The sequence below is a fragment of the Periplaneta americana genome, chromosome 15 (assembly GCF_040183065.1).
Source record: "Periplaneta americana isolate PAMFEO1 chromosome 15, P.americana_PAMFEO1_priV1, whole genome shotgun sequence".
Classification (NCBI taxonomy): domain Eukaryota; kingdom Metazoa; phylum Arthropoda; class Insecta; order Blattodea; family Blattidae; genus Periplaneta; species Periplaneta americana.
Genome location: NC_091131.1, coordinates 61404852 through 61419344, shown reverse-complemented (window position 1 = coordinate 61419344; position 14493 = coordinate 61404852). Strand labels below are relative to the sequence as shown.

The 14493-nt window shown below is 36.4% G+C and overlaps 1 protein-coding gene across 4 annotated transcripts in view; it reads right to left on the bottom strand.

The window, feature by feature from the left end:
• LOC138715002 (DNA-binding protein RFX2-like) overlaps positions 1 to 10426 on the bottom strand; it is a 148460-nt gene extending 138034 nt beyond the window's left edge. The window contains exon 1 of one of the 4 annotated variants that reach the window (XM_069847373.1): positions 10350 to 10426. In XM_069847373.1, coding sequence (XP_069703474.1) covers positions 10350 to 10395 — 46 coding nt within the window. In that variant the 5' untranslated portion in view covers positions 10396 to 10426. Of the gene's footprint in view, positions 1 to 4598; positions 5212 to 10349 lie in introns of those variants that run through there. The other 3 variants (XM_069847374.1, XM_069847375.1, XM_069847376.1) reach the window with 3 other exon arrangements.
• Positions 10427 to 14493: the final 4067 nt, after the last annotated feature.

Here is a 14493-nt window from a genome sequence, read left to right as displayed (position 1 = left end):
AATGGCAAAGGAAGCATTTAATAGAAAAGAATCATCTTTTGAGGATCTCTAGGAACAAAGCTAAGGAAGAGGCTAGTGAAATGTTTTGTGTGTAGTGTAGCATTGTATGGGGCAGAAACATGGACATTACGGCGAAGTGAATACAAGTGACTAGAAGTATTTGAAATGTGGATATGGAGAAGACTGAAGTGTGTGAAATGGACAGAGAATGAGAAATGTGGCCATGTTGGAAAGAGTGGATGTAAAAAGAATGATGCTGAAACTGGTCAGAAAGAGAAAAAGGAATTGGTTGGGTCACTGACTGAGAAGAAACTGCCTACAAAAGGATGCACTAGAAGGAATGGTGAATGGAAGAAGAGTTCAAGGCAGAAAACAGATGTCAGATGATAGACGACATTAAGATAAATGGATCACATGTAGAGACTAACAGGAAATAGGAAAGATTGGAGAATGCTGAGTTTTGCAGTGAGAGACCTGCACTGGGGCAGAACCTTGTGTACGTATTATGTATACAAAAAGTTGGAAATGTCATACAGCTTCAAATTTTCATTTAATCATGAAGTAGGCATATATGATATCTCTACCAGCTGACAATCTCTCGCAACCTCCTCTCTGCCTTTCTCCTTCTTTCCTTCCTCTTCATATCTTAAACAACAATCCTGTTTCCTTCCAGTATATGAAACAAATCTACATATAGAGTTCAAAACACTACTTGGAACAAAAAATATTAATAAAGGAGCTTCATTTATCTTCACCTCATTATTTACAATAATCATATATATTAAATAATTTTTTTGGCTTATTTCCATATATCTTTTCAATCTCGTTCATTTTCATAGGTTACTTATTCCATAGGACAAAGTCACTTGTAAATCCCACAATGCTGCTGTCTACAGGTTATAATATGAAGCACTACGAAATTAATGAAATATAGGAAATGATAACACGATGTAAGGTGGTGTGAATCCTGGGAAGGGGCAGAGTTAGGAACTTATCCCAACACTTCTAAGTTAGCCTACCTACTTATTGGTTCTATGAAACCGTTACAAATTTTATATTAACTAAATATTCAGCTAATTTATAAATTTTTTGGAAGTAAATCCCGAAAAGACAAAGTATATGATTATGTCTCGTGACCAGAATATTGTACGAAATGGAAATATAAAAATTGGAAATTTATCCTTTGAAGATGTGGAAAAATTGAAATATCTTGGAGCAACGTAACAAATATATATATGATACTCGAGAGGAAATTAAACGCAGAATAAATATGGGAAATGCCTGTTATTATTTGGCTGAGATCCAGTCTGCTCTCATAAAAGCTGAAAGTTGGAATTCAAAAAACAGTTACAGTATATTACCGGTTATTCTGTATGGTTGTAAAACTTGGACTCTAAGTGTGAGAGAGAGGAACAGAGGTAAGAGTGTTTGAGAATAAGGTGCTTAGGAAAATATTTGGGGCTAAGAGGGATGAAGTTACAGGAGAATGGAGAAAGTTACACAATGCAGAACTGCACGCATTGTATTCTTGATGGGCACGGCATGTAACACGTATGGGTGAATCCAGAAATGCACATAGCATATTAGTTGGGAGACCAGAGGGAAAAAGACCTTTGGGGAGGCCGGAAAGTCGATGGGAGGATAATATTAAAATGGATTTGAGGGAGATGGGATATGATTATAGAGAGTGGAGAGTGGAGATCTTGCTCAGGATAGGGACCGATGGCGAGCTTATGTGAGGGCGGCAATGAATCTCTGGGTTCTTTAAAAGCCATATACGGTAAGTAATTTATAAATTTATAATTAATTTTACCAACCGCATTTCTCAGGAACCTCATGTTTCTATAAGTCTTATTTTTGAAGTTCACAGTCTACTACCGAACCATAAGTAAAATCAGATGCTGACAGTACAGTGTAAAACCTTTGTTTTAAAGTGTTTCTGATCACATTTCATATACCACTGAACCTTTGTACTTAAATCCATTACCTACTACTGAAATTACAAATTCAAGACCTACAGCATATTCAGCAAAACAATCGCTTCAATGAGACAAGACAACACAGGCTTTATGGTTACATTACTAGTAATGTCTATTTTTTGACATATTCGAATATCTCATTACAGCTACATGTAGGTAGGCCTATTTGAATATAGTCAAATTTCTATAACATGTCCTTACTGCATATGTTATGACTAATTAAATTCTCTGTGCATGGTCAACAAAATCTACAAAACAAGACAGCACCGAAAGTGATGTAGGATCACATGTAAGTACCTATAAGATAATTTACATGAATTCTGAAATTTTACATTATCAGTAACCTATAACTTAACATTAAATAGGCTATGTACCAAACCTTCAATTAAACTTTAATTAGTATATAAGCTTACGTACTATATTATATGGAGAAAAATGACTATATTCTATCAGCAATTAGAGTATGCATATTTGTGTATCAGATGATGGCGAAGCCTTGGGTTATTAAAGGGATTATTCATCTCATGTTCTCTTTATATGACATACTAACGAGCCAAGGAAAGCCATCCATCACGAAGTACAATAACCATTTCTGTTTAAGAGGTATTAAACCATAGTACTATGATTTCAAAGGACCAGCCTCTTCTAAAATTATTTTGAAATGCTCCACGAACACTATTTGCAGCAATGAGGAGGGAGGAAAAACTACAAATTGAGTGTAAACATTTCCTTCTTTACTTAACTATCCTTGTCAAATAGTTATTTAATATGCTTTCAAAAAAAAAAAAAAAAAAAACTGAGTACTTACTCCATACAAGCCACCGTGTAAAGAATTCAAATTCATGAATTTTCAATATCTTAGGCCTATTTCAAAATTTCCATCTCTGTACTGAGAAAGTGACTATTGTCTTTAGTGTCAAGACCAAAAGAGTTTTGTCAAGATAGGCCTACTTAAAATGAAATTTGACAGCATTACACCAATTGGCACTGACAAAATTACTCTAAAGAGACACTTAGAATTATATCTGTATGACATTCAAAGTCACTTATTGAGTTGGTCCTCGGGTTCTTGGGAATCCCCTGCAATGTTCTGATTAAGTGAAATTCATAAGAAAGCAGCCCCTGCAGCGCGCTTCCGAACAGGGGCAGCGGCATCTTCCCTAGGGTTAGAGCCCAGTTTAGGTGTGTATGTATTAATCGGAAAAAATGTCACATAAACATCCGTCCTATTCTCAATATTTTCTAGCCCCTAATTTTCGATTAATATGCACACACCTGAACTGGGCTCTAACCTTAGAGGAAATGCCGCTGCCCCTGTTCGGAAGCGAGCCCGAAAGCAGTCAATAACATAATGATTACAATGGCAGGAATGCGATTCGGTTTTGGTTACAAAACATTCCTTCCTTCCTTCCTTCCTCTGCGGCTCTACAGCCCTTGATGAGCTTTGGCCTCCTTCACAATCCTTCTCCAATCATCTCTTTGTTGTGCCAGTCCTTTCCAACCTCTAATACCCATTCTCCTTAAATTCTGTTCCATATCCTGCAGCCAACTTTTCTCGGTCTTTCCTTCTTCCTCTTATTATAATGGGGTATTTTGGTGCTCTTTCGGTAATTTTAAAAATACGATGGGAACACCTTGCATACACAAATCTGAGACAGGTTAGGTTTGGTTAGTATAGGCTTTTGTTATGCCTTGCATATATGATCAATTGCATCTCCACAAAAAATCCATTAGGGCCTACTTATAAATTCAACGATTTTAACTTTCTAAATCATCGAAACTTCTTCAACCCTACTTTCACCTAACTTCAACTCTCGGGAAAATTTCAGTATACAGATACCTCAATGACAACAATTATCTTAAAATAGGTACTAAAAAGAGCAGATTTGTCTGTGTTTGTCAAATGTGCATCATCATGCTTACGAAAAAGCACTTTTCAGTGAATTTATTTTATGTGAACAAGGTTGGAATTTTGGAGAAAGAGGAAAAAAAAAAAAGAAGATATCCGTGTTCTGAAATTGATCCCAACTCTCTCTACCTTACAGTGCTAAGCTAGAACATCAAGGAAACTAGATTTCGTCCTAGACCTTGAATGACATTCCTAGTTGTGTGGCTAAGTTTACTTATAAAACTACCACTCAGCAGCAAAAATGTTTAACATAGGCCTAAGCTATTTGCTTTATCAATAAAAATTCCTCATCGGCACTCATTTTTTATTAGATCCTACAACCTAACTGTACGTGAGATATACATTAAGTTAACCATAATTAGGCTAGGCCTAACGCTCAACATTAATAAACATGTTATTAGTATTATATACATAGATAAAAGAAATAGCATGCTCTCATAAAAGAATGGACATAGCTAATATGCTGCTGTATGTCGAATAGCCTTCCATCACAAGTATGACCATACCCAGCAGTCAACACAACTACTATAACCTCACCTTTTGCAGGAACAATTTTTACACATTCAAATTCACTAAAATTCATAACACAGTATATAACTATACAAGCATCATAAATTACAATAAGCGCAATGCATTCACATAGGGCCTCAAATACAGGTATGACAACAAACGTCAAAAATAATCGTTCAAGACAAAATTCCATTACTTACCTCTTCCCTTTCGTCCAAATGCGATGGTCTCCTCCTTCGCACCCGGAATGTTTTTATAGAAACTATCACATCACCTTTATATATAAACAGCATCCAAAACGATAATCGTACGCGATATGAAGGAATATCATGTAAAAACAATGCCAGTTGCTAGCACAACATCGCCATTTTGGTATTACATCGCACAGTGGTTCTTATGTAGACCTTCAAACTGTAGAGGTTAACATCAATCAGACATAATTACCACACAAATACACGTAACAAAGACGACAGCCGAGACACACAAACGCGGAAGCATGCTTAAACCACACATTATCCATAAAAAATAGGCGACAAGAAATATTCACCTTCTTTGTTGTTGACTGGTGGCGGCTTCGGTGTCTATGGCTACGGCATCAGTTTCTAACTGATCGTAGCGCGCATGAATATCTCAATAGGAATGTTCATGGCGACTTGTATTCACTGTTCAATAACAAAACTTCTTCACATGTATTTAACACGTAATTAACCACACGTCTATCTTAGTTTAACACTTAAAGCAATAATATTTTACACATAAAACTCGGTTTAACTCGGTCTATGTTTTGTTGGGGGCGTGATATCAATATGTGCAAAGATCGTACGTCGCAAAGACTGTCCTATCGTATTCTCACAGAAGTGATAATTGTTCAGCGCTTAATTCGGTTATGTAAAAAATGGAATAGTCCAAAGATTTTATTTGCAAATAGAAATTTTCAATGTTAGGATTACGGGTGAAACAAATTATTATACCATTTTCCTGAAAGCCATGGATCTGTAACTATAACACGGCAAAAGAAAAATGACCTCTGCTGCAAACAGACGTCTTCCCCTCTTACCATGAAAATATTAATTTAATTTAAAATCCATGCAATGTTATCAATGAATTTAACAGAATAGTATTAACATTTTAACCAAATATCTCAAACTTACTACAGAGCTCGAAAGCTACTTTATTTGCGAAGTTTCAAGTTCCATTGTTATTTCCAAATAAATATTATATTTAGTGGTAATGATCAACTTACTGACAGAAATAAAGTTCACCACAGGAATTTCACATTCTTCAAGAAAACAAGAATTAGCCCGGAAAGAGACGAGATGCTAATTATGTGGCATCTTTGCTCGGAAAGAGATAATTATGTGTAGGCCTACTGTTGCACAAATTCAACATTCTCCCTCCCTTTTCAATAAAAATATTTAGAGAAACTCCTAATAGCCTAGCGTTCCTTGTACTGGGAACTAGGACATAAAATATCTCGTCAAGTAAGGAATGTCAGTTACCAGAATATAGTATGTAGCTAATAAATAGAAAAAATAACCCTTACGCTTCCTGAAATTTTTAGTTATTTTCATGAAATTCTACATTAATTCGATCCTTTATTTACAAACGCCCACGAAGATTCTATTCAGCCCAAGATTGTTTGTTTTGATAACTAGAGAAGTGAGATAATTTCTTTGTCTCTTACTACTACTTAGTATTTATCTGTTCTTTTCAATAATAATATAAGCATTTGTCATCAAACTTTGAATAAGGTGACAAACATAAGTTGCAGGTCGGTATGTGACTAACATGGGAAGAAATCTATGTCAAAAATTGACATTCTCATATTAACTTACAGGGTAAATATTTTGTGCTCTGAAGATTCAAGTACCTACAGAACCTAAGATATTTTATGGCGCAATTTTTACGTTTTAATTAGCATAACGTGTCTAATTAAAATGTGTCGTTTACAGTCTATGTACCGGTACCTAGCTTTCTTAAGAATATAGATCTACATTGATTTAATCGAATTTGTAGGTCTAAGTAATAATATTCAGTTTTCTGATGTGTGTATTATATTATTTGAAGGTTTCCATTGTTTATAGGCTATGCAATTTCCCTTATTCTTCATTATTTAATCCCTTAATAAGATACCATCCTCTGAGGTTCTGGCTGATATGTACAGACAGTATATTTCACTTGACAATGTGTCAGAGGAATAACAGTTGTTTGTATGCATCTGAAGTCTGGTTAGTGTAATATGTAGCATTGTAGCTAATCGGCGATGAATGCAATGGAGGGGAAAAGGAACTGGCCACCCTACCCCCATTATCTCCTGACCTAGTTGCCTCATAAGTGGTGTCTTGGTATCACTTGTGAGGTTCAGACCTGTCTTCGGACAGTTGACTAAACAACAACAACAGGATACCATCATCAACATTGTGCAGGAACACCATCACAATAATGATCATGATCATCATCACGACCATTACCAACATTCACCATCACCATTGTGAGTATAGTGAGAATGCCAATATAATGCTTAATATTCCAAGACACGCAAAATGAAGTCGCCCCGTGGCTGGGATAGTCTCGCAATTCACGAGACAACCAGCACTGTGTAGCAGTAGGAATTTCGTTCTTTCACGCTCTTTCAAATCTGCTCAAAAGCATATTATTCCACAGAACTCGGGTAGAGATTAAGATATAAAATTGGACATGTTCTTTTTTAGGACTGAATGGAAGAACTGCTTGAAAGAACATTCAAAACGCAGCCATATTTCCGCTGCGTTACAGAGGGCAACAAATCACAAGCCTCGCATCAGAATTATCATCTTTGAAGTCCGATGAATATCAATGATGTTTTTATTTAATTTAAGAACGACCTGATAAAAGTAAGATGCCAACGTTTAACTCATGAATGAATAATAAATAAAAGTGTCAATCAATTTCTGCGTTATTCCAACGTTAGAAATGTCCAACTGTACATTAGGCCTACTATTCAGAGTCAACCTTTCGGAATAAGAAAATACACTTTCGCTGTGTTCCCATTTCTGCCTCAAGTTACAGATATCAATTTACGTAGGTATGCACATTCTACACAAAGCTACATTATCTTTTTCCTTTCAAACTGGATATGGTTAGCGGAACTATCGTGAAGACGTTAATGCGTATCATAACGCTAGGTCTTGTGAATATCGGTCCAGTTGTCAAATATTAAAGTGATTTACAAAGGGTAACATCTCCACACTCTCTTTATGCACGTATTGAGCAAAGAACACGTGAGATGTACTGTACCTGTATGTTTCTTGGGTTGGTTAGGGTTGCCATATTATTTTGATAAGTAAAATAAAGGACACTTTATCCACACCTAGTTCCGAACAGATCGCTATCATAGATCATATTATGTTTAGAATGGAGACTATTGAAGCTGAGAATTATTGCTATTTTATAGTACCGGTAGTAATGTTTTTAATCTTAAATAAAAGAATGATACAAACAAGTGGAATTGCTTATAATTTAATATTTATAAAACTTCTTCGCAAAATCCGAATCTGGGAACGTCGTCTTCAGTAGGCCAGATGTGCACGCCATCACGTTGTAACTATTGTTATGTTTAACACTGTGGAAAGCAAGAGTTCCTTCTGCAGCGGTTACTTCATCTTCCAGTTTTCTGCCAGACTTTACAAAGAAGTCGGTTAATTTTGTAGAACTTTCTTCTCGAACTGCTCTTTTGTGTTTTTCACAATCCAGATGAGCTTGCAAATCAAGTCCTCCTTTAATCGACACGACACAAATGTACCGGCTTTACATACCATGTATTCACCTTTGAAATCATCTCTACCTCTTCGGAAACAAGGATACTACTCTACTGTAACTCGGCAGAAAATTTACACTTTCTTTTTGGTGTTTCTTCTCGTACAAACTACGGGCATGCACAGCACAACAAAAACCCGTTATGAAAGTCGGAAGCCGGCAAGCAATAGTAACCGAAAGACGACATATAGCACCTAGTGGCAACAGTTTTAAACACAAGACTCAAGCTTCCAAACATTACAAAAATAAAACATCGATAATATCGCTGTAAAAGAGTACAGAAAGGGAAGTTCACGAGAGCATTTAAAGTGAAGTGGACTAAAGCGTTACTTAACTGTAACGATTAGAAGGTTCCCAGTTACAACAAAGTAACTGTTATAAACGTTTGAGGCATTTTCTTCACTAGTAACGTCGTATTTTAAACTTAACTTAAAAACCCGTACAATTAGCCAACATCTAAAAGCCCACCCGGACGAAAAATCTAACCCTAAAAAAGAGGATATGTCCAGGAAAACCGGACGTTTGGCAACCCTAGGGTTGGTGTACCCGCGCTATACTTCAGAATACAGTGACATGACCGTTCCGTTCCGTTGCTTTCGTCGATCTCGACAATTTTTTCTGGATCTTCTATCTGCTCTGAATTGTTACGTCCCGTGGTTACGTCATCGCAGCGACTCAGTATGGAAAGGACCGGTCATTGTCGCAGCTGAATGTCATATCAAATACTATATTCTGAAGTAGTTCCGTGCACCCACTATAGTAGACGAAATATCGCCTAGTGGTAATAGCAAGTTTTTTAATTAAAAGGGGCATTAAATAAATAATTTCTATTACGACTCTAAGATTCCCAGGTAACAACATTAGTTCCCTTACTAAAAGTTCTTTCACCATGCTACGGTACATGAAACATAATATGATCTCTTTCGTGCCAGAATGCAGTACGTATTGTTAGGCCTACTAATTAAAAATGGTAGAAATACATTTTGAGAAGTGGTGTTGAGACGACAAATTTAATTTATCGAATAGTCTATATGAGTTATGAGTAGAGTGCTGTGTTTGGTTACTTTGAATGTAAATTAGGTGTACGTCGATCATAACTTACTACATAGGCTAGCTTCGCTTGGTACGGAGAACAAGTTGCGCTCTCCCCCCCGCCCCTAATATCTATTTATTCGTGTACGTGTGGGTATAAGTCGGTGAACAACAGGAATAGTATTCATGTATAAAATACATGTTCCTCTTTCTTACTGAAGTGCTGGCTACCAAATTCTTCTATTAGTACACTAATATCCTTGCGCCTATCTTTGCTTTGTTTTCGCATGTTCACTGAACAGCAGACCTGAACTGTGTAGTAGACCCTATCCTCCGTCGATCTATACCCCATAAATACCTACACTGTTGTGGGTCGCTTGGAGGTTTTAGGTAATCAAACACAGGACTCTACTTATGAGTACAACTCTCACATCTGTTGTAAAGTACCTACCGTACATGTTGATTCGTTTCAAGTCCTCGTAGTGTACACTGCTGCCATTTACATTTGCCGGTAATTACATTTCTAACCTATAAGGATATCACCCAGGAACACTCGCAGGTTTTCATGTGAAGGGGATCAAAACACTTCGATACCTACGGTAGGCCTATTAATTTATTAATTTTTAAGAGGAACATTCTGTGCTGATTATCTATCCCCAATTCATTACAACGAAACCAACGCATTACCTTCTAGCCCCCAACGAAACATATCCGACAGTGTGAGATTTAATGTGAACAACGGTAATATAGTGCGGGTTTTAGCAAAATACTTCGACTTCCTCTGCTATGAGACATTTGGTAGGCCCGTTTAAAATGAAAGTTGTATCTAGATTTAAAGAATGAATACATATCTGAACTGGCTTCATTCGCTAATAACTTATTCGTGAATAATATGCTTGTCACTTAAAAGCAAATCAGACACTCCATTTAATGCGCTGGTGTCACAATTTGCACTTTGTAGGCCTACATTCTTTCACTTAAAATATTTCACGGATATAATTGACATTTTTCAGCACAGGCTATAAACAAAGAACATTTATGTTTGCAATAATGGCGCAAATGTTAGCCTCGATAATTATGATTACGGCACCGATAACGATAGAGATATTCATAGATTTACTTACTTCTTTTCGCAAGTCTTGCATTTTTCATGACCCGCAGTTCCGGCATACGTTTGCGTCCTTGGAAATAGAAACAATTTTCTCCTTGCCACCTAGACATAACTCAAATATTATCAATTCTTCACAAAACTGTTTCCAAAGTTACCGTTTCTACGGTTCAAATGTAACAATATAAGTAAATATTTCCCATGAGGCACTCAGACAAAAATGGATGGCTAACGACGTAAATATCAGCGCTTGTTACGGGTATTAATTCTGAAAAGTGAAGCTAGCTATACGAACCTTTAGTAGGAATTACATTGCGTTAGAAGCTACTAAAAACGTTTATAATACACGCATCTGAATAGCTCTATGAAGAAGAGAGGCGAATTATATGTTTTTAATAATAATAATAATAATAATAATAATAATAATAATAATAATAAGCGTCGTAAATAATCTACTAAAATAATAATTATTATTATTATTGTCATTGAATGGAAAACTCCGCTATACACATTGTCAGTGTTTAATACAATACATTCCCTTTATTTAAATTATAAAAGGTTTTCCCATCACATGCCATGAAGGCACTTGGGGGGCATGGAGGTAGAGCCCCATGCTTTCCCTGACCTCGGCATTAGAATGAGGTGGTGTGGTCGGCATCACGCTCTGACCGCCTTTTACCCCCGGGAAAGACCCGGTACTCAATTTTATAGGAGGCTGAGTGAACCTCGGGGCCGTTCTGAAAGTTTGGCAACGAGAAAATTCCTGTCACCACCTGGGTCGAACCCCGGACCTTCCAGTCCGTAGCCAGCTGCTCTACCAACTGAGCTACCCGGCCGCCCCTTTATTTAAATTATTCATAACATTAATTTAATACCGGTATAGGATTTTAGAATATATAAATACAAAATTTAAAATATTAAATTAAATATTATAAATATTTATCATGTGCTTTTATCTCTGTCAGACTTGGATGTTTCTGATAGATGCCTATTAGTACCGATATGTACGCACTATTTACGCATTTGATTTAAGATTGTACTCAAGAAGTAAACTCCAACAATCACGATCATTATATCTTTGTTACTGATATCTATAGGCTATATAAATTCGTTTGTAAATAATTCTGTAAATCAAATTGATTAAGCTTTGTCAAGAGGCAGTCTTGAATTTCGAGGAAGCAAATACAAATAATAAAACCATATCATGTGAACTGGCAAGTTTAATATTGCAATGAAGCCAGTTAAGTAGACAGCCTATAGTAGGTACACGAATTTGTGTTTCAAAATAGTTATCCAAAACAGAAAATTTTACTTAAATGACGCTATTTTCTTAAAGAAATTAATAGCATCGTGATTATGCAAATAGGAAGGTTGTGCTAAAACCTACATAACTGAAATATGGTAATAAAATAAAAGATCATAAACACGCCTCTCTTTCTGAAAGAGTCATGGCAACTAGCCGGTATGAAACATCATGGAACATCTTTCCTTTACATCAGTTCGTTCTTGGAACAAGTTATGTGTAGGCCTTTTTCTAAACATTATGGCTTTATACAATAATTATGTAACAACTAAATAAGAATGGTAGATCGCTAAGCAGTAGACCTAACCAATTCTAACCGAAGACAGGCTAATCTAATGATTATGTTCACTGAAAACTTTCATCGTTATTTCTTTATATTGGTGTATCGAGATTATTTTATTAATGTCTTCTTCGTCTCTTTCTTTTATGGGTTAAGTCTTACGACTTGTTCCGACCTCGTTCCATCTGTTTTGGACATTCTGGGTCCCTTCAGCCTTTGAACTTTTCTAACATCATCATTTTATGGACCATCCTATCTCTATAATATTTTATTTTACCATCCCTTGCAAACATGTTCAACTTGTTTAATATTTTATCTATTTTTGTATATCCAAAAGAGATCTAAGAAGTTTCATTTCTGTAACTTGTACAAGTTACGGCTATCATATTTTTATAAATAAAAAATGAAATACTTTTCACACCAACACGATAATATGTAATACTATCCTACTTGTACTTAGGTTGAACTTTGCCTTTGGCCCTCATTTCTTGAAAAAGCCCCTTCGGGCATTCTAGTTCTTTAGGATAAAACCTGGAGTAAAATCTAGATTTTTTTTTTATATAATTCACCGTCCGACTCCTTAACATTTTTAACGTAATGCGAATTTGTATGGCTCCGTAACTTACGTAACAATTGACATTTCTTAATAGTGATTACCACATTCGTCTTTGTATAAATGGTGCACTGTTAGAGTGCAGAAGGGGAGGAAGAGATATTTTAAAATCCATTGATTAGCCAATAGCAGGTGTCACGCGCCAGAATCAAACAATATAAGGCCAATTAAAAGCAAATCGTAAATCGAGGCTCGTGTGATTGTTTCATTTTATTAGTTCGCTGCCAGCCTTTGGGACTTCGTGAATTGTGATATCGACAGACGACAGTTCAAGATAGCTTCAACTATGAGGAAAACTCAATATTGTCAGAATTTCCGTAGTGTGTAGTTACAAAGTGAAGTGTATAAGAACTGGTTAGACTCCGTAGAAGGTGATGCACGGAAGTGTGTAAATATTGTAAGTGTTTTTTGGACCCCAAGAAGTCAGCTTTGGATAAGCATAATGGCACTGAAAAACATACTGTAAACGCGCGTCTTCAGTGTTTACTACTCGACAGGCAAAACTTAATTTTCAATCCATTCCAAAAAATCTTCTTAAGTTTACAAATGCCTTTTAAGGAACCCGCAGGTTCATTGCTGCCCTCACGTAAGCCCGCCATCGGTCCCTATCCTGTACAAGATTAATTCAGTCTCTATCAAATCAACATATCCCACCTCCCAAAAAAAATCTACCAAAATTTCGGAGTCAGAAGGACAAATTACTTTATACGTCGCTGAACAATCTTCTATTAATAGTATTGATCACCTTACAGAGCTTTGTAATGTTGCCAGTTAACATTAGGCCAATTGACCGCATAGGAACGAGAGTTGTGTATCAAAGTGGCGATAAGGAATGTGTAACTGGACCCTCAAGACAGATTAAAACAGTAGACGAAGAGGAGGAAGACGACTACATGGCAATATAAACATTTTAGGAAGATGGTACGCTTGCAGAAGTATCAACTGAAGGTAAATTATTCTTATTATTATCGATTGTAGTGTTACCACAGTTTGTGGTGTTACTGCGAAGGCATGTCTAGGATAGAAAATATTTAGCCCTCTTAGGATGAAATTTAGCTCCTTTTTGGTATCTGTCTAACATGTTCTGTAGTTCCGCAGTTGCTAATACTGCTGGTTGGAATGCCTCCTCTTAATATAATAATAATAATAATAATAATAATAATAATAATAATAATAATAATAATAATAATAATAATAATCCGTGGCGCTACAGCCAGTGAAGGGCCCAGACCGACCAGCCGGCTGCTGGCCTCACGCCCACATGCCGAAGCAGAGGTGGACGATCATCCAACCAGAATGGAGGTATCGTGTGGTTAGCACGATGATCTCCTCAGCCGTTATAGCTGGCTTTCGCAACCGGATTTCGCTACCTACCGTAGCTTCCCAAGTGCATCAGATGCTGGATGGGCACCGGTCCCATACACAGGCCGAAATTTCATGAGAAAATTTCTTCCCCCATGAGGACTCGAACCAGCGCGCATTCCGTAACGTGAGTCCTAGGCAGGACTGCCACGGCGCGGAGCTGCCTCCTCTTCTGAAAATTAGGACTTGCCAGGACTTTGGCTTAGTCTTACGATTTCTCAAAAGAAACTCGTAAAAATTCGTGCACTTAGGCCTAAATTACTGAAATATTTTTCATTTTTCATTGTACTAATTATTTTTAGCGTATAAAATCTAAACGATTTCACTCTTGTTCAAACGGGAGTCTTAAAAAAAAAAAAAAAAAAAAAAAAAGTTATTTCATTGTTACCCACAGGCTTACACTCACTCGTGAAACAAATATTTATTTTATTTTAGGCTAGGAGCTCACATAAAGATTAAGACGAATCCCAAGAACGCTTGCAAGGACGCAATTCTTATTATATAGGCCTACCTTTTAAATGCTTCTCCTCCCTTTCCCCATTATTCATTGGACAGCACCTTTTTTTTTTTTTTTTTTTTTTTTTCATAATATGCCTCTGTAT